Here is a 22,181-nt window from a genome sequence, read left to right on the forward strand (position 1 = left end):
ATGCTGTTGGGGACTTTCACTTTTGCTTGCTACAGAATATTCGTTTTCATTGGAAGAAAAAGAAAAAGGTGCCTACTACTGTAAAGATGCATCTTTACAGATTTTTGTCTTTTATGGCAAAAAAGCGTGTCACTAAAAAGCGTTGCTTTAAAGAGAAAAGTGTTATCCTTAATCGTTAACTTGGCTCTGATACCAATTTTTATCAATGCAGGTTTTTGAAATATTTTTCTTGGGTTGGATTTGCATTATTAAAATTTTCTATTTCTTTTAACAAATTTTCTATTTCTCTTGATATGCTTTCTATACAATTTTTACAGAATTGTTCTACTTCTTCTCTATTTCTTGTGTAAATGTTACTATTCTGTAATCTTACTTCATAATATCTTTTTTGACTTGTCTGAAAATCTAAATCATTTTTTAATTCTTGTATCGTTTGATTTGCTAAACCAGGCATTTTATACTTGTAATTCTTGTTCAGATTCAATTTGTACTTGTTCTAGAGGTTCAACCTGTAGAGGTTGTATTACTTGAATATTTTGAACATGTATTCTTGATTCAAAAGCTTGTAATGCAATCATATTTTGTATGTGAAGATAATGCAATCTTCGAGCACGATAAATTTGTTTATTCTTAATATTTTCTTTTAAATTTTTGACTGATTTTTTAGTTTTAAAACGTTGTATTAATTTTCTTGTTCTAAATATCTTTTTGTTTACCTTCTTGATTTCTGTTTCTAAATCTGAAGATTCATTTGTCAAATTTCTTATTTTTATAGATATAGCCATTATTCTTGTTTTCATATTCCTTTTAATTGTTTTTAAAGAAATAAGACTTTTTTGAAAATCTTTCATATTAGAATTTCTGCATCTTCTGCCATAGCTTCATTGTTATTTTCTAAAGATTCTATTATTTTTTCTAATTCTTCGACTTCTTTTTTCAGATTGTTATAAGATAATACTAAAGTTTTGAAAGCTCTTTGGTTTATTTCAGAAAACTTTAAATATTTCAAATGGTTTTTTCTTTCAAAGAGTTCTTGTTTCTTATCTTGATAAGACACGTATATTTCTTCTTTATTTATCGTCATAATTTATTATTTAAAGTTTCATTCAACTTTTCAATTCTTTTTGTTAATTCCTTTATTTCAGAATCTTTTTCTTCAATTTTTAAATGAGATAGACTTAAAGGGCTGTTAATTTTAGATTCTCTTATTCTAAAACTAGATGATGAAAATGAATTTCTTGACGGTTGTTTTAATAACAAAACTGGGCTTTCAATAGCCTTATTTCTTGGAATTTCTGTTTTTACAAACTTTTGAAATAGTTCATCAACATAAATTCTTTCTTTATCTTTGAAGTCTATACTATGATGACTATTTGTCAGCGCATAATTAATTGCATATGTGATAGAAAATGGTTCATCATTTTGTTCCATTAAATCTATCTTATGGAATTTATAAGCCAGACTTAAGGATCTGCCGAGATTTTCGGTTGATAGAGGAATAGCGTATCCAATATGAGCATTGAATTTAACATTTACATTTGCCAAGTTACCATGGATTATTCCAATTATTTGATCTCTAGGATTAGTGATTCTTTTATCATAGATTGCCAGACTTATTGGAGAATTAATTCCTTTCATGTATGTAGATTTAACTAAAACTTGAATGGTACTAATATGAATCCATCCAATTTTAGATCTTTTTTGTTGATCTTTAATTTTTCCAATTTGTTTATTTACATCTTGTTCATTTATCAGAGCTATTTCAAGTTCTCCATTTGCGGATTGTATTTTTATTGGAGTTTCAATCTGAATTTTTCCATAATATATTATATTTTTCTATTAAAGATTTCTTTTAGAGGATTTTGTTTATTAAAATTATCGTTAGGTTTAAGATCTAATTCCGTTTTTAAAATAGCTTGTTTTTCATTATCAAGTAAAGCAGTTAGCTTATAGTAATCAGATTCTTCAGTTATTTCTATGTCTTCTAAATAATTCATAACTTAAAAAGATTGGGATAAAGATGTACCTTTCTGGAGAATAAACTTCTTTATTTATTGCTATTTTACAATATGTGTTTTGTTCTCCAGAGGGGAGATTTTACAAATTAATTCCAGAGGGGAATTTCTTAGAATTATTTTTCTAATGGATCAGACTCCAGAATCGCCTCAGCTACTTCCTCTTCGCCCTCCTGGCCTGTGAGTACTCTAAGCTTCCTGCTTTCTGATTTCTGATGCTCTATCAAATGACTTAGCACTCTATTTATAATGGTTGGGTTTGATGGACAAATCCCATCCTTACCCTTCTTATGACGTCATTGCTTACGTCATTGAGCAATAATTCGCACCAACTACATTATTGGTGCCTTGTGACGAAAGCTCTTACATCATTCAACAATAATGTTGATGGATGACTCAGATGTCTCATCTTCTTCTTTTCCCTCGTGGGTGGGGTCTTCAGCATTGTTGCTTTCTTCGGACATTTCTGAGGCGCACAGCTGGCACCTATGGTCTTCTTTGTCTTTTAGTAAATGGCATAGATTCCTCCTTATCCCGTCAGGAAGTTTTTCCAGTAATCCAGAAAAGTTGTAAAATGCTGATTCAAAATCCACTAGAAGTCTCATCTCTCTTGATTCAATTTGGTTTTTCTTACTAGAAACAATTAGAGTGTTTCTGCTTTTGTAGTTTATTCTTGTTCTGGATTCTTTGTTTATTTTTTGGGCTCTCTCGAAGACTCTTGCCAATGTACTGGCCAATCTTCCTTCGTCGCTATAAATTGATAGATCTTGAACTTGTTCTATTGGTTGAAAATCTCCTGGGAAGACTGACATGAAAATTACTTGAAATGCTGGGATCAAACATTCTCCTTCTTCATTGAAGATTGGCTGACTACTTGTAAATTTTAGAGATATATCCCTTGGTTCTCTTGCATCAATCATATTTTTGAATTTTTTCACTGCATCTATAAAACCTGCAGGAAATTCTTTAATGATATTTAAATTGTCAAAAATTAGGATTGTATCAATTAATCCGTATTGAAAAAACTGATATGTATCAGAGGGTGAAGCCTCTGGGAAGATTATCAGCTTTGTTAGCTGTTCTTTGTTAATGGGATAATATCCCAATATTGCTCTTTTGTCTAGAGTCCAATTTAGAACCAGATTTAAGGTTTCTCTACAGTTTGATCTGCAGACCCTTTTCTTGTCATTTATTTCGGCCCTTGTGGGAATATTTTTCATTAGTCCAGTCCTTTGGGCTTGGGCTGTTCTTTGGATTTGTACTGGAGCTTTTTCTGCTCTTTTTAGAATTTGCTCTGGATGGAGCACTTCATATTCTCTGAGGGATTCTTTTGCGTCTTCTATTGTCAAGAAACCTCCTTTATGAATAGTTTTGGGCTGATGGGTGAATGGTGCTGCTTTAGCCCAATCGTCGTAGACTCCTTTCATTGGGCCATTATAGATGACATAATATTTTTTATCCTGAGTTGATTTTTTAACTATTTCTGCCAGAGTTTTATTTTCAGGGATTTTTTCAGAAAAAATTGGTTTTGGGTTTTGTGGCTGGTCCACCACGCTTAGCTGGCTGAACTCTGATGGTGTTGCGAGCATTGGTATTGGAGCAGGTAATGTTGCTTGCTGGGGAACTTTCATGGCTTCCATGGCCTTCTTGATAGATTGAATTTTAGCTCTTAGCTGGTGGCAATGATTGCACCTTTCAAGCTCTTGTTCAAGCTTCCGGATTTCTTGATTCATTGTGTTGACAATGAACTCCATTCTCTTGTCAATGTATCTGCAATAATATTTTTATTTCCCTTAATGTACTCGATTTTTATCGGATATTGTAATAAAAACATTTGCCATCTTACCAGACGACCCTGATTATAATCAGATTGTAAATTATATCTAATAAAACCTGTTAAATAACTTGAGTCTGTTCGTAATGTAAATTCCTTTGGAAGTAGATCAATCCTCCATTTCTTAATAGTTTTTATTGCTGCTAGAGTTTCTTTTTCATGGGTAGTATACCTCTGTTCTGTTGGTGTAAACGTTCCAGAAATATATCTGCATAGTAGTTCCTTTGAGGAATGTTTAGAATCTAGTGATTCTTTTTCTTTGTTCAAGCTTTTTTCAGCTTTTTTAGCTTTTAGACAGCCTGACCAGGTCTTGTCTGAAGCATCTGTTTCTACTATTAAATAGTCATCTTCTTCCGGAATATAAAGTTCTGGAAGATTTTTACAAAGTTCTTTAATTTTTTGAATCTGCAGGCTATCCTTTTCTTCCCATTTCCAACTCTTTTTTATACTTATTTTTGAAAATAAGTTTTTAGTATAATCTGTTATATTCTTTAAAAATCCTTGATCAGAAATATAATTTATGCATCCTAAAAATCTTTGTAATTGTTTTCTATCTTCCATTTTATCAGGAAATAAATCTACTTTTTCTAATACATTTGGTTGAAGTTTTAACTTCCCTTCAGTAGATAGAATTAATCCAAGAAATTCTATTTCTTGTTTTGCTATCTTAGCTTTCTTTTTACTGAGGACTAAACCTTTTTCCTTACATCTTTCTAAGACAATTAGTAATTTTTGAAGATGATCTTCTTTATCTTGTTTTGTAAAGATTAGTATATCATCAATGTAAACTAGAACAAAATCATTTAAATCTTTTAAATTTTCTTCCATAAATCTCTGATAAATACCTGGAGCTTGTTTTAGTCCAAATGGTAGGACATTCCATTCGTAGAGTAAAACTCCTGTTGATTCTTTTGTTGGACAAGTAAAGGCAGTTAATTTCTTTGTTTCTTCGTCTAAACGAAGTTGCCAATATCCTGATTTTGCATCGAGCGATGAAAACCAAGTTACTCCTTTGATTTTTTCTAGAATGGAATCCTTTCTTGGGAGCTTATGAGCATCTCCTATGGTTGCTTCATTCATTTTTTTATAATTAATAACCATTCTTCGTTTTCCTCTTTTAATTTCGTTATTGTTTTCAACATAGAAGGCTGGGGCCGCATGAGGGCTTTTACTTAGTCTTATAATTCCTTTATCCAAAAGATCCTTACATTCGGATGAAAATTCTTCCTTATAATTCCTTTATTTCCCTTGTAGGAACTTTTAGCTTAATACTTATTAATTCTTTGTTTGTATTTTTAATATCTAAAGGATTTTCAGCACAAACTTCATTTAAAAGTTCTTCTATTTTAATTTCAAGGTCATTTTTTGGAGTTTTTATCTGAAAATATAGGTTCAAATAACATTCTTCTAGAATAGAAAATATTTTGAATTTTAGGATTTCGTTTATAGTAGTAGTTGGGATTTTTATTAATTTTGCCCTTTGATTTAGAGAGGAATCATATGGGGCTTTTAGAACTATATATGTTAATTCTTGGATAAAAGGGTGATAAAGTTTAAGAAAATTGTTTCCTATGATTAAATCTATTCCAGATTCTAATTTATATATAGCTGGAATGATGAATCTGTAATTTTGAATGAAGACTTCAATCATTTCTGCTTTAAAATTAATTTTGTGTATAGATTTATCGGCTATTCTAATTCTTAGTGGATTTTTTAATTTTTTCCAGTTAAGTTTTATATTTGAACTTGCAAAACATTTTGTTGCCCCTGTGTCTATGAAGGCATTAATAAATTTTTCTGTAATTTTTACAGTAATAAATGTAGCGCTATTACTCAGTTCCTGAGTTTGTCTCTGAGTCTGTTTCTGAGACATATTCAAAAATATATTTTAGTTCATCATCAGATTCTTCTAAAGGTTCCATAAAACAAGTTTTCGCGACTTCTAGTTGTTTAGTTAGGTCTTTTTTATCCTTCTTTTTTGGACATTCATTTGCATAATGTCCTTCTTCTTGACAATACCAACATTTACAGTTTTCTTTTTTATTTGGGCAATAGTTCTTTTGTTTTTTATTGATACTTCTTTCCCTAAAATATCTCTTTTTTCTCCAATTTGGATAATATTTTCTTTTTCTAAAATGATATTTTCTTTTTCTTTGGATATTTTTATAAGGATGGTATTTCCGAATATTTTTATTAGAACCATATTTTTGAGGAATTTCTTCGTTATCTTGACAACAAATTCTAATTATATTATTAAATCTTTTCTGAGTAGCTTCTTGCATACAGCGTTCTTTTATTTCCTCTCTTATAGCAAATGTTGCTCCACCGAAATTATTTTCAATTGTTTTATTATTTATTTCTCTTATAAATCTTTCATTAACAGGATATGGAAGTTTTGTAATATACATGCTAAGATAATGTTTTTTATCTTCTTCTTTTAGTTTATAATAATATATTCTGTATTCACAAATATAGGATTCTATATAACAAAGATCGAATATCTGAATATTGGCCAAATGATTTTTTGCTTCTAAATATTCTTTTTCAGAAATTTCATTTCTATGATCTATGACATTTTTTCCAAAGAATTCTTTATATAAAATTCTCATTATGTGTGCTATTTTATCATAAGCTGTTGTCTTTTCATCTAATTCTTCTATTATTTTATTATCTACTGATAACATATAATTTCTTATAGTTCCTTTTGTGTGGAAACCTATGAAATTCCAGATATCTAATCCAGATAATTCATTTAATTTTGGGTTTGTATAAGCTTCTAATAAAAAGGAGTTTATCCAATCTTCGAAAATTTCTTTTTCGTTCCTTTTGCAATCTAGATCAAGCATTCTTTCCCTTCTAGTTCTTGAATTTTTGGAATATATTTAGATGGTATTTTAGTATATTTTGAATTTTTGCTTATAAACCCTTTTTTGAAAGCATAATTTTCAAAACCTGTTTCCCATTTAAATTGGGTTTGATTACTATTCCCAGATGTTCCAGCTTCATCCTTTACTTGTACTGGATGTACTGGTTCTTCATCACTTGAATAGTCTAAAACATATTCTTCTTTTTCAGAAAAATCTGGTTCTTCTTTAATCTGAAAACCTTGTTCCATAAGATTATCTTCTTGAGCCATTTTTAATTGTTTAAAAAGCATTGTAACTTCTTCTAATTTTTCATCAATATTCATAATTTTAGAGGTGGTCTAATCTTTAGATTTGTTGTATCGATTTTATTTTGGACTTCTTCTTTTTTAGGAATTTCTTTTTGGAAATGTTTATCAAGTATTTGTTCAATTTTATTTATCATATTAGGTTCTTCCTTTTCTTTATTTTTCTGAAATTTTAGAGAAACTAATATTTCTTCAAGCATATCTATTATAGAATTTAATTGTGGATTAAAAGTATGATGAAGGTGGGGATAATTATCTCCCTGATAACATTTTTTAGAAACTCCATGTGAAATATAAGTTTTTTCGGGCTTTTGAAGTCCTTCAATAAAACTTATAGTAAAATAAAGATTTTGAGAAAAATCATTTTGTATTGATTTTAAGAATTCGGTGTCATTACAATTGACATTAGTTAAAATCATTAGTTTTTGATCTATTAATTTTGATAGATTAATAATTTCTTCTCTTAAATCTTCTAATTTACTAGTTTTTTCCATAAGGTGACGCTTTTCTTTGAAAAGGGCAACGGTTTTAAATTAAAAGTGTGGTTTTAGAATGAGTGGTTCAGATTTTGCCACATATCACATCTTTAAAACAACATCTTTACCATATATTTCACCAAAGAAAAATGATACATTCTTTTTTTACACTCTTGATTTGAATTTTTTTAATAAATAAATAATTTAAATATTTTATTTATCAAAATATATATAATTTAAAGCGTACACAAAAAAAAAAAACATATTTTATTTACACATTATTTATTCTGTAAACAAAATATGTGAAAATTTTTAAATGCGTAAAAGTTGACGTCCTCCACATATTTTATTTATAGTGTAGACAAAATATATTCATAATTATAAACGAAATATGAGTATATATAATTATAAAAAATTTAATTTTTATAAGTATAAAAAATAATTTTAAAAAAAATAAAACGGTATTAAATTGCATTAACTAACAATGCAATCATAAAAAGTAAACATTCTAATTTTGCTTGTTAAATTGCATAAACTTTTTAGTTTTTACCCAATTTTGTTGATAGTAACTCCAAAATTAAAGTAAACAATATAGATGTTCGATTTTGTTTTAACAGCTAAGATAAAAAATAATAGTTAAAATAATAAATAGTTATATTTTAGTATAAAATGATAAATATATAATTTTGTATTTATTTTAAAAAATTCTAAATTTAATCTATATGGATAACTAACTAATTATAACAAGAGAAGAAGGAGGAAAAGTCTATGTAAAAATAATTTATTGTTTTTATTTAAAAAAATTAAAAAGAATGTTTTTTTTTTCACTTTTTGACCATTTAAATATACGACAATTCATCCCATTACAGAAATAAAATGTTATTGCGATTCTTAATTAATTAATCTGTTAGACAAGTTCTTTTGTTAGTTTTTTCGTAAATTTTTAACAGAAAAATTTTATGTGTATCGTTTATTACTAAAGTGTTAGAGAACAAATAGAGAGGGACAATTTGGTCTTGTAGCTCAAGATTTGATTATGGAGTAAGGGGTGGTGTTTTAGTTGAAAATGGATGTAGTGAGTGTATTTATAATTTGGTGGACGTGTTAAATATATGGTCAAACGTGTTACATGTAGCATGTAGGGGGCGTGTTAACTCAGTACGCAGGGGGTCTGCTGACATGTGCTGAAGCCTGGTTTGTCCTGCGTGCTGACACGTGGCGAGTTTTGATTGGCTGATGAAGCAACACGTGGAGGCGTGCTGAATACTCCTCTCTATATAAGGAAAAATTCGGTACCATTTTCATTGCGAAGAAGAGTGTGTTTTGAGTGTTCTTAGAGTGTGTTGGTAGTGTTCTTTGAGTGTGTTGGTAGTGTAATGGAGGGTACCGCGAACTTGGTAGTGTATCGCAACGGTGAGATAATACGGAATACTCATGAAGGAGTGAGGTTTGTGTTTTAGAATCCGTTTTCATTTGTGGTTCCATGCACCATGACGTTAATGGAGCTTCAGAACGGTCTCTGTCAAAGCACGGAGAACGGTGTGTTAAGGAGAGTGAGCAGAATTCTGTACCGGAATCTGGTTGTAGTTTTTAGTGGTTTAACACAGTTTGATATCATGCCGATTATTGATGAAGCGAGTATGCAAAATATGTTCCAAATTCATCAGCAGACTCAATACGACAGCCACAGATTGAGCTGTATGTCGAGTTTGAAAACGTAGAGGCGGACGAGATTCAAAATGATTTAGATATAGAGAATGATAGAGCTGCAGTGTACGAAAGAATGAATAGTGACAGCGAAGATGACTTTGAAGCCACTTATGAAACCGGCGACGAAGACGAGGATGGTGATGTGGGAGTTGAGGTAGCAGCGAAGAATGTAGTGCTTCATCCCTCGAGTAGTTAACCGATGAACGTTCCACCTTTTATGCGTAACTTGGATCTTGACGCGATGTATGCACCGAAATTTTTGGAATATGCAAACATAGGTACATGATGACTGAATAATACGTTTTTGTTAATTTATATTATGGATTGATTAATGAATGATGATTTCTGCTTTCTGTAGGCGTTGTTGATCCTGAGGACGGAGAGTTCAGAATTGGAATGGAATACAGTTCTAGAAAGTCGGTTGTCGCAGCAATTGGAAGTTACATTATCTCTAGAGGAGTTGACTACAATGTGTATGAGTCTGAACCACAAACGTTTTATGCAAAATGCAAGACGTATGGGCGTGGGTGCGACTGGCTTATCCGTGCCAACTTGATACAGAAAAAAGGTTGTTGGGAGATACGCAGATACAACGGTAAGCACACGTGCACAATGGGAACAATTTCACAGAATCATTTCAAGTTGGACTCGGATACAGTTGTTGAGGCTATAAGGCCATTGGTCGAGACTAACCCGTCCATCAAGGTGAAATCTTTAAAAGCGGAAGTCCAATCAAGGTTCAACTATACCATCAGTTACCGAAAGGCTTGGTTGGCAAAGTAGAAGTCCATAGCCAAAGTTTTCGGTGGTTGGGAGGATTCTTACCAAGCTTTGCAATGGTGGCTCTCGATCATGGTTCAGAAGATACCTGGTTCAATTGTCCAAATAGAAATACAACCACTGTACAACGGGAACGAGGAGGCACACATTGTAAAAATACTTCATCACGTATTTTGGAGTTTCAATCTATGCATTAGGGCGTTTAGGTATACTTTTGGTTGATGTTGCACAAGATGGGAACCGAAATATTGTGCCTATCACTTTTGCCATGGTGGAAGGAGAGAAAGCTGATGTGTGGCACTTCTTTCTCAGGAATCTGCGAATGCATATTTTTAGAAGAGACAGTGTGGGTATGATCTCAGGCCGACATGAGTCAATCCGGGCAGCAGTAAATCATTCTGGAGGTGAATGGCAACCTCTAAGAGCATGGTGGATGATTTTATATAAGGCACATTGGTAGCAACTTCTTAAGGGCATTCAAAGTCCATCACTTGTAAAAACTTGTTGTCAACATAGGGTATTCAAGAACGGTGGAGGAGTACAACATCATCTATAAGAGTTTGGAAGAGCGAAGCGAGGCATATGCCAGGTGGTGTGATGCCATTGGACACTAACATTGGGTATTGGCATTCGATGAGGGACATCGATGGGACCGTATGACGACGAACCTTGTCGAGTGCATTAGCTCAGTGTTAAAGGGTGTCCGAAATCTACCTGTGTTGGCGCTCGTCCGAGCAACGTATTATCGGTTAAATGAACTTTTACGCGGAAGAGTGCTGAAGCTCACGAACGCAAGTGTGCTAGATTTACTTACTTCGTATTTGCACAACATCAGATAGAAGCAAAATATGCAACAGGCTGGGAATATAGTTGTGCACCGGTTTGATAGACAAAATGAGGTATTTGAGGTGAGCAAAATGACTAGCGGAAAGGGTCTTAGTTGTTGATCTTGCGCGACGAACCTGTGATTATAGGCACTTTCAGGTGGAACGACTATCATGTCGCCATGTTATTGCTTGTTGTGATAACTAGCGTCTCGATTGGCAGTTATATGTGCATGATGTGTACAAGATGACAGAGGTTCGTAAGGTATATAGATTTGAGTTCACACCATTAGGCGATCCTGAGACATGGCCTGCTTATAAGGGACCCACATTGGTCGCTAATCCCGCCTTGATGGCTACCATGACTGTGGTCCGATGGCTGTGGTATATGATAAGAAAATGGCTCAAACACTGCATGTTGAGGTGGACCCTAAGGTGCACCCTGAGGTGCCGATGGTTGTGGTACTGGTGGTTGATATAGATGCTAAGGAACGTGCTCTGACAATCTTGGCATATGTTCGTACAAGCCTACGTACTAATCCCAGTACTCCACCGTCGGTATAAAGTCACAGGTTGGAAGGGGGTGCAGATCCGCAGCCGAGTGTTTCGTCTGTTGCCTCATTTCGCTATCCATATTCCATGTAAAACTGTCCAGTCATGAAGTTACACTCCGCGAAGAGTGATGCAATGCTGGTCCAGTGGAATGTCTCTTGCTACTCCTGGGGGAGGTTGTGCATGCCCAAACTAACGCATCACTCAGTCCACAAGGTGCCGTTCGACACACTCGAACGACAACAATGGAGTAACGATGTCACACACCTCAAGGTATCCATGTAACTCGTCGGGTATGATCAATCCATTGTATGGTCGCCACTCAAATTGCCACATATTATTCGTATATTAGAACCCTAATATTAATGTTTGGAAATAGGAATCACACGAACCCTAAATATTTACCTCCTCCATGTAATCTATATCCTGCCTAAATCTCGCTGCGGTCTTCGATAACCACGTTGTGGTCCGTTCCGAATGACTCCACCTGAAATATGATTCATTGAAAAAATTTTAAAAAGTCACCGTAAATCAAACATGCATCGTGAATATAACGCAGGACTAAAATAGATTTTTGTTACCTCATGACAACTGGTATCTCAGCCGGTGGAAGGGTCTGTCTCGGTACGGGCATAATACAGGGCATTCGCTCCCATGCCCAAACAAACAACAAATTAAGAGGGCCATCCATCTCTTTTATATCATACCATAATGCACGACATAGTGCTCTGTAAAGATATGCGAGACATGCTGATCCCCAACTATAAGTATGGATCCGCTCGAAATCGTGAAGCAATGGTAGATACTTCCCATAGACATATGCGGTCGACTTATCTGTGAATAGAGTCGAACCCAACAAACAGAAAATCTGGCATCTGACGTATCTTTTAATGGACTCTTTAGTGTCCAACGGTTCTACGTCTCTGATACGTCGAACCTAACCCAACTTTATATAGGACTTCGAAGAACTACTGACTTCTAGTTCACGACCGAATATCGCGATGTTCTGGCTCTGTAGGAAGTCGCTACTACTATCTGTTCATCCGCTCACATGCTCTCCATTAATGGGTAGGCTAAATATATGAGCGACATCTTCCAGTATCACAGTAACCTCACCCACCGGCAATACAAATGTGTGAGTTTTTGGCCTGCACCTTTCCACCAGAGCAGCTAATAAGGGGTAAAATCCTCTTATCACCCCAATCCTAAAAACGTGGTAGAAACCCGTCGAGCGTAAGTGATTTTCGACCAACGAGTTTCACGTCTGTGGCGGATCCAGTTTACGGACCATCAAATTCTTGTTAGGCTTGTTCCACAAAAATATATGTATTAGTTTAAATAAATAATAATTCTTACAAATAATAAATCGACATCAATATAAATATTGTTATAAACATTCACATTTTTATTATAATATTTATTTATTAAAATATCTAACAAATATTACCATATTTATTTAAAAAAATATTTATTCATTTATTAATATTCAAATTATTTAATAAACTCACAGAAAAATAATTTCATTCTAAAAAAATAAAAAAATTATATATTAACATTTATTTCTCTAAATATTATAAATAAATATTTATACTTCCACTTATTTTTTAAATAAATAAATATAAATGATTGATTTTTTCCGAAATCAAAATATTTATTTTTTCAATATTTAATAACGATATATTTTATAAATATTTACATATTTATTATAATATTTATTTATTAAAATTTTGAAAATACATGTTCGACATGCATATTTATTTTCAAAAAGTCAAAATATTTATTTATTTATTAGTATATTCATAACAAAAATTATTCAATATATATTTCATTATAGTATTTTTATAATAAAAAATTAATCTAATTATAACAAAAAAAATTATATATTTACGTTTATATAAAATAAAATATAATTATACTTTACAAATAAAAATTTTATTCCAAAATATTCGTAAAATACAAAAATAATAATCCTACTATATTTTTATATGATACTAACAATAACAAAATTTTAAAAAATTTAAATAAATAAAAAATATAATTTATCAACTTACATAAACTGTATCTAAATAATTTATAATATGTTTTTTGAATGTCGTATAATTATGTACCATTTTTTTAAATAAATACAAACTAATATTTTTTTCTCTATTTTTTTTAGCACCACTAAACTAAACATTATCCTTCTTTCTTTCTTTTTTTTCTCGCAACCCTTCATACACTAACAGCAACCATTCTTCTCTCTGACACACTAACAGCAACAACCCTTCTTCTCTCTCAAATACTCTAATGCATGTAATGTGGGTGAGGGTCTTTTTTTTATAGAGCCTAAGAGTAACGTTCGCTGCTTACCGGGATGGAAGAGCTGTCGCCTGCATGCAGACAGCCTCCAACATGCCCACCCCGTGTTGCTGCAGCACATTGGGAAGGCGTGGAACTCTGGAAAGCCTAGCTGATTCGCAGGCACCGTGTGTTGCCAAGAAGCTACATGCGCGTCGCGTCACCACGCCCACGATGTATTGCTGAAGAACTGGCACGCCTCTGACAGATAGGGGTACTATGCCCCCTGCGTGTTGACCGTGATATCTACAAACCAGTAAAGCACCTCCTTCCTCAATATTCATCCGAAACACCAATACACTCTCCATATGAAAAATAATTTCTGCCTTATTGCATTATCAAAACATCCGGACAATATTGTGTTGAACATACTGTATAATTTCTTGAAGATTTTAGTTCCTAAGGTATAGGTTGAAAATTTTTTTGTCCCCAACTTTTTATTACATATAAAATCGTCTTTTTTACTTAATATTAAATTTTATTACCAAATTAACCTAACCTAAAAAATTATAAAATAAAATAACAAGAGTGAAAAAAAACGGACGAGAGGGAGAAAGGGAATCACGTGGGGGGAGGGAATCGCCGAGGGGAGGGGGAGGGGGAGGGAAGAAGAAGAAGGAGGAGGAAGGGAAGGTGGCAACGACGACGACGCCAGCAGATCGACGAGGAGGACATCCGCGCGCATCGCCGTTCTGCTCCTCATCGCTAGCCGCTCGCCGTTGCTTCTCGTCGCTCATTGCTGGTCCATTCTTCTGATGGAAGTGGCAAAAGTGGAAGCTTCCTAATGGAGTTCGCTTTATACCCGAAGCTTGGTCTTAGAAACACACTTCCAAATCCGATAGCATCTCAACCATTTTTCAGAACACTAAGCTGGCAGCGCTATTCAGGAATATCATGTGACCTTTTCTTTCAAGGTTCAGTGGGTGGGACAAGCATCCCCAATCTCAAACACCTTCCTCCTTCAAGAGAAAGTTATGCCGACACAGAAACTCAAACTGCTCTCTCTCTCTCTCTCTCCCTCCCTTCCTTTTCTGTCAAGCCAAACATGGGGTTCTAGTAACATGTCACCAAGTCTCGGATTGAATAACATGTTGAATTTCAGTGGTGCACTTGTGACACAACTTGCTACATCATCCCATGGTGAATCCATTCATCAAGTTCCAAATTCCGCATGGTCTTCGAACAAGATTGTCCTTAATCTACGTCTCAGTCAATTCTCACAGCTTCCCAATAGCCAAGTTCCCGATGAGTTTGATGCACTGCAATCAGGTAGGAGGCATCATGTGAATCTAGAGTAGTTCTGATTCTGATTTTATTTTTCTGCTTCTGATTCTATTATTGTTGATTCTTCTACTTCTGTTATATCTTTGTTGTTGTTCTTCGGAGTTGAGAGAGATGGTGATGACTTCTTTTTTTTTCTTCTCTTTTACTATTGCTTGCTAGTTGAAATGAATTGTATTTTGATTCTTTGATATTTGTTAGTTGAATTTTTATTGCTGCGGTTAAAATTCTAGTTGAAGAAGAAGAAAAAGAAGAAGATATGCCGGTGTGATGGAAAAAAAAAAGAGAATAATAGAAACTGAGTATTTTAGTAAAGAAGGATAAGAGTATTTTGGTTCGAAGGATAATTTTAAAACTAAATTAAACCTTAGGGACGATTTTGTATGAAAAAAAAAGTTAAAAACAAAAATTTTTGTAACTTATACTTTAAGAACCAAAATTATACTTAACCCTTTCTTAAAATATGCTCTATGGATGATTCCCATTAGTTTTGAGAAGCAAACTACAATATCACAAAAAGCTAGACCAAAGTTTGGATATGCAATATTCCAACTTCTATTTGATTGATTGATTTGTGACTTAAATGTCGTTGAATAGATCATATCCAAAAAAATTGGTCCATTATTAAAAATTAAAACAAACTAACCATAAGAATTTATATGCAATAAAAACAGAGACAATATAATGTAGGAGCACAAATTCAATCAAATAGAACACAAGTTTAATCATATAGAAATAGAATTTATCGTCGCTAGTGTCTCTGTGCACCGCGACATCGCCGTCAAGTGATCATTGTCATGTCTTTAGTCACTCTGTCTTTGTGGCGATACTCTGGCTCCAAGTATGCTTTGCTTAGAATTTTTTGTAAGGAAAAGTCTAGGGGTCAGCAGTTTTGTTGAATTTTGGCCAGCATGTAACCAGCAGAGAAAGGTGAGTCATTAGATGAAATCTCACACCAATCTCACACCATCAAATTATCATTAATGGCTAATTGATGGCTAACAATCACAAAAATTGCTGGCCTCTAGCATTGCTCTTTTCTGTAATTATGAGTGAGAAGAAAAGTGAGAAGTGAAAATGCTTCATGCATAGAAAAGAGGTTAACATTCACAAGTTGAAACACATTGTTTCATCTTTGCTCTAATATGCGTACATTTTGATGAGTGTACAGGAGATAATGTGCCCAATCAAATAGTATATTGAGTATTGACATATTCATAATAAACAATATTCATACAATTTTTCATTAAGAATTCACGGAGAGACTAACCAAGGAGACAAATTGTCTAACAAATCAATTGGTTAGAAACCCTTGTAACGACATTTAGTGTGTGTTTGGATTTCAGTTTGTAAACGGGAGTTTGTATAGAATTGATTTTGCAAACTTAATTTTGATGAAAAGTAAGTTTGTATTGAAGTGATTTATGTTTGGCCATCTTTATATCAAAATGGATTATAGTAAAATAAATATGGTTTGGAATACACTACTCAAAATCACTTTTAGATGAAAAATTACTAAAATAGACATCAACTTAAATAATTTTTTATATTATCCTATCATTTTAATTTAGATATTTGAATAATCTTATTAATTAATTTTATAATAAAATTAATATATATTATTTTAAATAAAAATAACATATAAAAATTAGCAAAATAAAATTATATATATAAGAGTATTTTTTTGGTGATTATATATAAGAGTATTTAATCAAATATGTTATATTTTTTAAAATTTTAAGTATTAATGGAAAAATGTTAATTTAGTATTTTTTTACATCGTATTTTCAGTTTAATACTCTTAATAATTTTATTCTTAATATTATTTTAGAATTTAACGTGTATGATTTATTAATACCTATGAGTAATTTTTTATTTAATTTGTCTTTTTTAATAGGATCATAATCTATATTATAAAAAAATTACAATAAAAAACTATATATACCAGAATTATAATTATAAAAAAGAATATTAAAAATAATAAAATTAAATATTTATCTTGACAGTGATTGAAACAAATCTAAAAGTTTTTGATAATGTATTTTATATAGTATATTTTTAGTTCTCTTAGTACTCTTTTTTAGTACATTATAACTTTTTACTATTATTATTATTATTTATGGTTAATTTTTTGTTTAATTTACTTTACCTAATGGAATCAATAAATCATATTATGAAAAGATAATAATAAATATAATATACAAAAATCATAATCATAAGAATGTATAATGTCAAATAAAAATAATAAATAATAGAAAAAAAGAGCTCGTATAAAAAGAAATAACAAGAAAAGAAGGCCAATTCACCTAATAAGAATTTCATAAATAATACAATAACATGTCTATAGGATAAAATTGGTAAAGGAAAAATAGATGTTGAGGGCAAATGGCTAAAAGCCCGTTGGTGAAACGCAGAAGCTAGAAATTGTTGCTTCTGGTAAACGTGGTTTTAAATACAAAATCACTTCTGCGTTTGCCAAACTAAAAATTAGCCAAACAAAAATATGAAACTTTCAAGAAGCTTAAACGTGCTTTTTCTTCTCAAACGGGTTTGCCAAACACACCCTTAACTTTTGTGAGAGGACGAATTGTCATATATATAAATGAACAATGCTAGGGGTCAGTAATTTTTGTGATTGTTAGCCATCAATTAGTCATCAATGATGATTTGATGGTGTGAGATTGGTGTGAGATTTCATCCAATAGCTCACCTTCCTCTACTGGTTATATGCTGACCAAAATTCAATAAAACTGCTCGCTCCTAGACTTTTCTTATATAAATAATCAGAAATTTGAAGTAAAATTTTACTCAAATTAAAGCTATAACAAATTTACTCATAAATAAATAAAATTAATTTTGTATTCATAAAAATGAAAAATCGTCATTTTTACCTCATAAAAACTTAGAATATCAACAAAATTACAAATAAATAAATTTAATATTTGAGTAATTTTATCACATAAAATTTATACAAAACTAATTCCGTTTACTCATAATTAAATATATCACTGTTTTAAAGTTTCAAGGTTAGAAATAATAGTTTTTTTTTTTAAATAACTTCATATATTAAGTTAACTATTTTTCAATTTTCCAAAAAGATAATATCAAATCATGTGCGTTTTATAGTAGGCGACAAGGCATGGCGTCATGGGCATTTCTCTTTTCCATTTTTGTTCTGCAACTTTGGCGATCCACACCATTGAAATTTTGGGAAAAGGGGAATACTTTTTGTATATTAAACATTATCAAGTGACGTATCTTTTCAGCGCCGCAGCATTCAGAAACGAAGCAGAAGCAAATTATATTATTAAAGCGGCACCACTACTTCGCTTTCTCTTTCTCATCATCTTCGTTGGGTTTTCTCGTTGTTCTTTCAAGCTTCCAAGGTACGCTTTTGTTGCAACACTACCTTCAGCTGTTTTCCCTGTTTGGATCATGTGGAAAGAAAGGAAAGGAGGGATTTTTTTTTTTTCATTTGGGTTTGTAAAGCTTGAAACTTTAACAATCCTTGATTCTGGGTGTTCCCACAACTTTTGATGTTTTGGTTTGATAGCTCCTTTTTGTTAGAGAATTATAATGAAGCAAACAATACTTGAGTATTCCTCATAGTAGTTGAACTTTGGCAGTTTGATTGCTACAAGCAACGGAAGTTGTTCTGACATGCTATGATCAATTGTTGTTTTTGATAGCTTTTTTGCATTTTCTGATTTATTTATTTTTAAAGAATTAATAATCTGTTTTCCCCCTTCTTAGATGGCAATTGCTGACAATGATTTAAAACGAGGTTAAGTTGCTTTGCTTGGCATACGCCAGGGTTTAAACAAATGCTTGTGTCGGCTTTGCCTTTTGTAATGTCGTCGATGATAAGCTCAAGTGATTAGATCACAATTTACTTCAAACATAGATCATTCGTCTTGATGTAAATGAGTTGGATAGAATTCTCTAGCCTGTAATTATAAATATCGATTGTTTTGGGATTTCAATGCAGCATGTCAGGTATAGCACGTAAAGGCATCCATTACTTGCAGAGACTAAATGCTTCAAATGTATCTACTGCCATGCTAGAGAAAGGTCAAAACCGTGTGATAGAAGCTTCCCTTACACTTATTCGCGAAAGAGCAAAGCTTAAGGCATGCCATCTTTGCTTTTATCTATGATTTTCAGTGTTGTTTTTTTGTTACATGATGCTGTGTTTTATATGGGTGATTTTCATTATAAGCTTTACAAGAAGGTAATTTAAACAGAAAGTTGCTTCTTCTCCAGGGAGAACTCGTGCGTGCTCTAGGAGGGGCTATAGCATGTCCATCTCTTCTTGGAGTTCCTTTGGGACATAATTCGTCATTCCTTCAAGGGCCTGCCTTTGCACCTCCTCGCATTAGGGAGGCCATTTGGTGTGGTAGCACAAACTCTTCAACCGAAGAAGGTAAGTGTTGGTTTTTCCACAGATGATAGAAATCTTCTAGAAGGGTTTTCTTTCGCCAGCCTAAATTTGCATCGTAAATGCATCTTCAAATTGTAAATCATTTTTTGCATGAAATCTTGGTAGTAGAAATACTCAAGAATGCAAACCTCTCCTCTAACTTTATAATTGTTGATATTATTTCTTAGGTTGTTAAATTGGACATTTTATGTTGTTAGGATTTAGAATTTCCAATCAACATAGGCATATGATTTCCCTCTTCTTCTGGTTCTTTGTGCCATGAATGTAACCTTCATTTCTACAATTCATTACATTTGAAGCTAAAATGGTCATTGGAAGCAATTTATTTAATGGGATATGACTCACTTTCATTCTGCTCAGTGCCTTCACACTTCTTGCTGAAACTTTGTTTGATAATGATGAGCTTGAGGTGGCTTGGTTCCGGCTTTGCAGGAAAGGTATTAGAGGATCCACGAGTGCTTACTGACGTTGGTGATGTCCCTGTCCAAGAAATTCGAGATTGTGGAGTAGATGATGACAGATTGATGAATGTCATCAGTGAATCTGTCAAGCTAGTGATGGAGGAGGTAATGTACTGATCTGTGAAGTTCTGCTCTGAACACAATCACAGTATTATATATTTTTTTCTTATTTAATAAACTTAAACTTAGTATAACATGCACTTTAGCCTATTCTTTTGTTTTTTGTTTAATCCAATGAGAGATTTTCCCCACTTGTTTTATATCAGGACTTCGCATTGAAATTTGTTGATTAACCAAATTGTAAAATGTGAGTGCAATTCAGGCTAATTGACGCTTGCTACTTTTTTTTTTCTCCCTGCAATTGCTTCACTTGGGCTATTCATGTATGAATCCAGAAGTAACTGCCATTCTGTTAGCTTATAAGTCTTAAACTATGACATTCATTTACTTGAATCATCTAAAATGGGTGAACACAAGTAGGGAAGGATCCATTTACATGATGATTTATGAGATCAACTCCTTGGTGGCCCCTGAATTTCATATGTTCAATTTATTCTAACCTCACTTAGATTGGAACAATAAATAATTATGCTTTGTAGAATCAGATCTACTATCACAAGTTATCATGCTGTATGAACTAGATGAAGCTTCATTCTCATGTTTTCTACATTCTTCCAGGCTCCATTACGACCCTTAGTTTTAGGTGGTGATCACTCAATATCATATCCAGTTGTTCGAGCCGTCTCTGAAAAACTTGGAGGACCGGTTGATATTCTTCATCTTGATGCACATCCTGATATCTATCATTGCTTTGAAGGAAACAAGTATTCACATGCTTCTTCTTTTGCCCGAATCATGGAGGGTGGTTATGCCAGGCGACTCTTGCAGGCAATTATTTATTTTTATCTTTTAACTCTATATTTTTATAGCATTTGTATCCAAACATTATAAGTTGATTGTGCATTTCCAAAATATAATCCATTGTTATTCTCTATGATCATATTGTATTATTGTCATCTCATTTAAGCACTTATATTGACTGTCTTCATCAGACTAGTTTTGTTAATTTGTTTTTGTCGCTAACTTGATTTCTTCATGATATTATAATGGCTGATTTTTCTTTACTTATGGTGGTGAATTTTCAATCTTCCTCCATGGTTTTCATCATGTATCATGTGTTCTTAGCAATACATTCCTCAATATATTTCAGGTTGGTATAAGATCAATAACAACAGAAGGGCGCGAACAAGGCAAAAAATTCGGGGTTGAGCAATATGAAATGCGAACATTTTCAAGAGATCGTGAATATTTAGAAAACCTGGTCTCTCTCTCTCTCTCTCTCTCTTTCTCTCCCCCCTTTATTTCTCTTATTTCTTTTCCCCTTAAGACTTTACACACATACATGCACAACTATACATTATATTTCATGCAGTGTTTCTAGACCTTATTGTAATTTTGATGCAATTGCAAAGACATATACCTTAGTACCTTACAATGATACTACCGTTGATTGAATGAACTTCTTTGGATTTCTGTTTCAAATGGATGTTTCCGAATTCCAAGCTGCAAAATGATATTATTCATCAAAAACTGTACAAGATATTTTGCAATTTGGTGTTCCTTGGTTTTAAAACAGAGGTTTTTCATTTTGCAGAAACTTGGTGAAGGTGTGAAAGGTGTATATGTCTCAATAGATGTGGATTGTCTTGATCCTGCTTTTGCTCCTGGAGTGTCTCACATCGAACCGGGAGGTCTCTCTTTCCGCGATGTTCTCAACATCCTACACAACCTTCAAGGCGACATTGTTGCCGCAGACGTGGTCGAATTCAATCCGCAACGTGATACAGTTGACGGTATGACTGCCATGGTAGCCGCAAAGTTGGTGAGAGAACTGACTGCCAAGATTGCAAAATGATTAAATCTTCAATGCAATCCTCATTCCTTTAAATAGCTTCTAAGAGTGACATTGAATTTTTGGTTAGTTTCATTGAAATCATTCATAAAAGGGTTTACATGTCCTTGTGCTTTAACTATGAAAAAATGTGTGCAACACACAATACATATAGTTAGTTCTGTGCAGAACATGTATGTAATAAATAGATTGCTACTTCTTTATTGTTAGCATATTTCAAACATATTTACATTTCTGAGTTTAAATGTTTGAAAAACTATAGAATATCAATGTTGTGAGACCTTATGTTTCTGTAGTCAATCTTAAATGAAGAAGCTTCTTAAGTTAAAGTGGAGAAGTTAATTACTTAAACATTTTCAAATGTGCAAATTAACTATGTTAACAAT

At 32.7% G+C, this 22,181-nt stretch overlaps 2 protein-coding genes across 2 annotated transcripts; one reads left to right on the top strand and one right to left on the bottom strand.

Annotated features, from left to right (window-relative positions):
* Positions 1–2,383: 2,383 nt before the first annotated feature.
* On the bottom strand, positions 2,384–3,769 carry LOC130963425 (uncharacterized). Its single transcript, XM_057889545.1, has one exon. It carries the CDS (start codon positions 3,767–3,769, stop codon positions 2,384–2,386), a length of 1,386 nt encoding a protein of 461 aa, XP_057745528.1.
* A 14,328-nt stretch (positions 3,770–18,097) lies between these two features.
* Positions 18,098–22,140, top strand: LOC130958038 (arginase 1, mitochondrial). Its single transcript, XM_057884928.1, has 7 exons — positions 18,098–18,367; positions 18,970–19,111; positions 19,245–19,404; positions 19,855–19,988; positions 20,562–20,771; positions 21,094–21,204; positions 21,538–22,140. Exons 1-7 carry the CDS (start codon positions 18,129–18,131, stop codon positions 21,796–21,798), a joined length of 1,257 nt encoding a protein of 418 aa, XP_057740911.1. The 5' UTR covers positions 18,098–18,128; the 3' UTR covers positions 21,799–22,140.
* Positions 22,141–22,181: the final 41 nt, after the last annotated feature.

Source organism: Arachis stenosperma, chromosome 2 (genome assembly GCF_014773155.1).
Source record: "Arachis stenosperma cultivar V10309 chromosome 2, arast.V10309.gnm1.PFL2, whole genome shotgun sequence".
Classification (NCBI taxonomy): domain Eukaryota; kingdom Viridiplantae; phylum Streptophyta; class Magnoliopsida; order Fabales; family Fabaceae; genus Arachis; species Arachis stenosperma.

Bases quoted from the DNA above. Each gene is read 5' to 3' on its own strand.
- LOC130958038 (XM_057884928.1), top strand. From the start codon at position 18,129: ATGGGCATTTCTCTTTTCCATTTTTGTTCTGCAACTTTGGCGATCCAC. The intron at 18,368-18,969 runs GTACGCTTTTGT...ATTTCAATGCAG, and splicing joins TGTTCTTTCAAGCTTCCAAG to CATGTCAGGTATAGCACGTA. The intron at 19,405-19,854 runs GTAAGTGTTGGT...CCGGCTTTGCAG, and splicing joins AAACTCTTCAACCGAAGAAG to GAAAGGTATTAGAGGATCCA.
- LOC130963425 (XM_057889545.1), bottom strand. From the start codon at position 3,769: ATGGAGTTCATTGTCAACACAATGAATCAAGAAATCCGGAAGCTTGAA.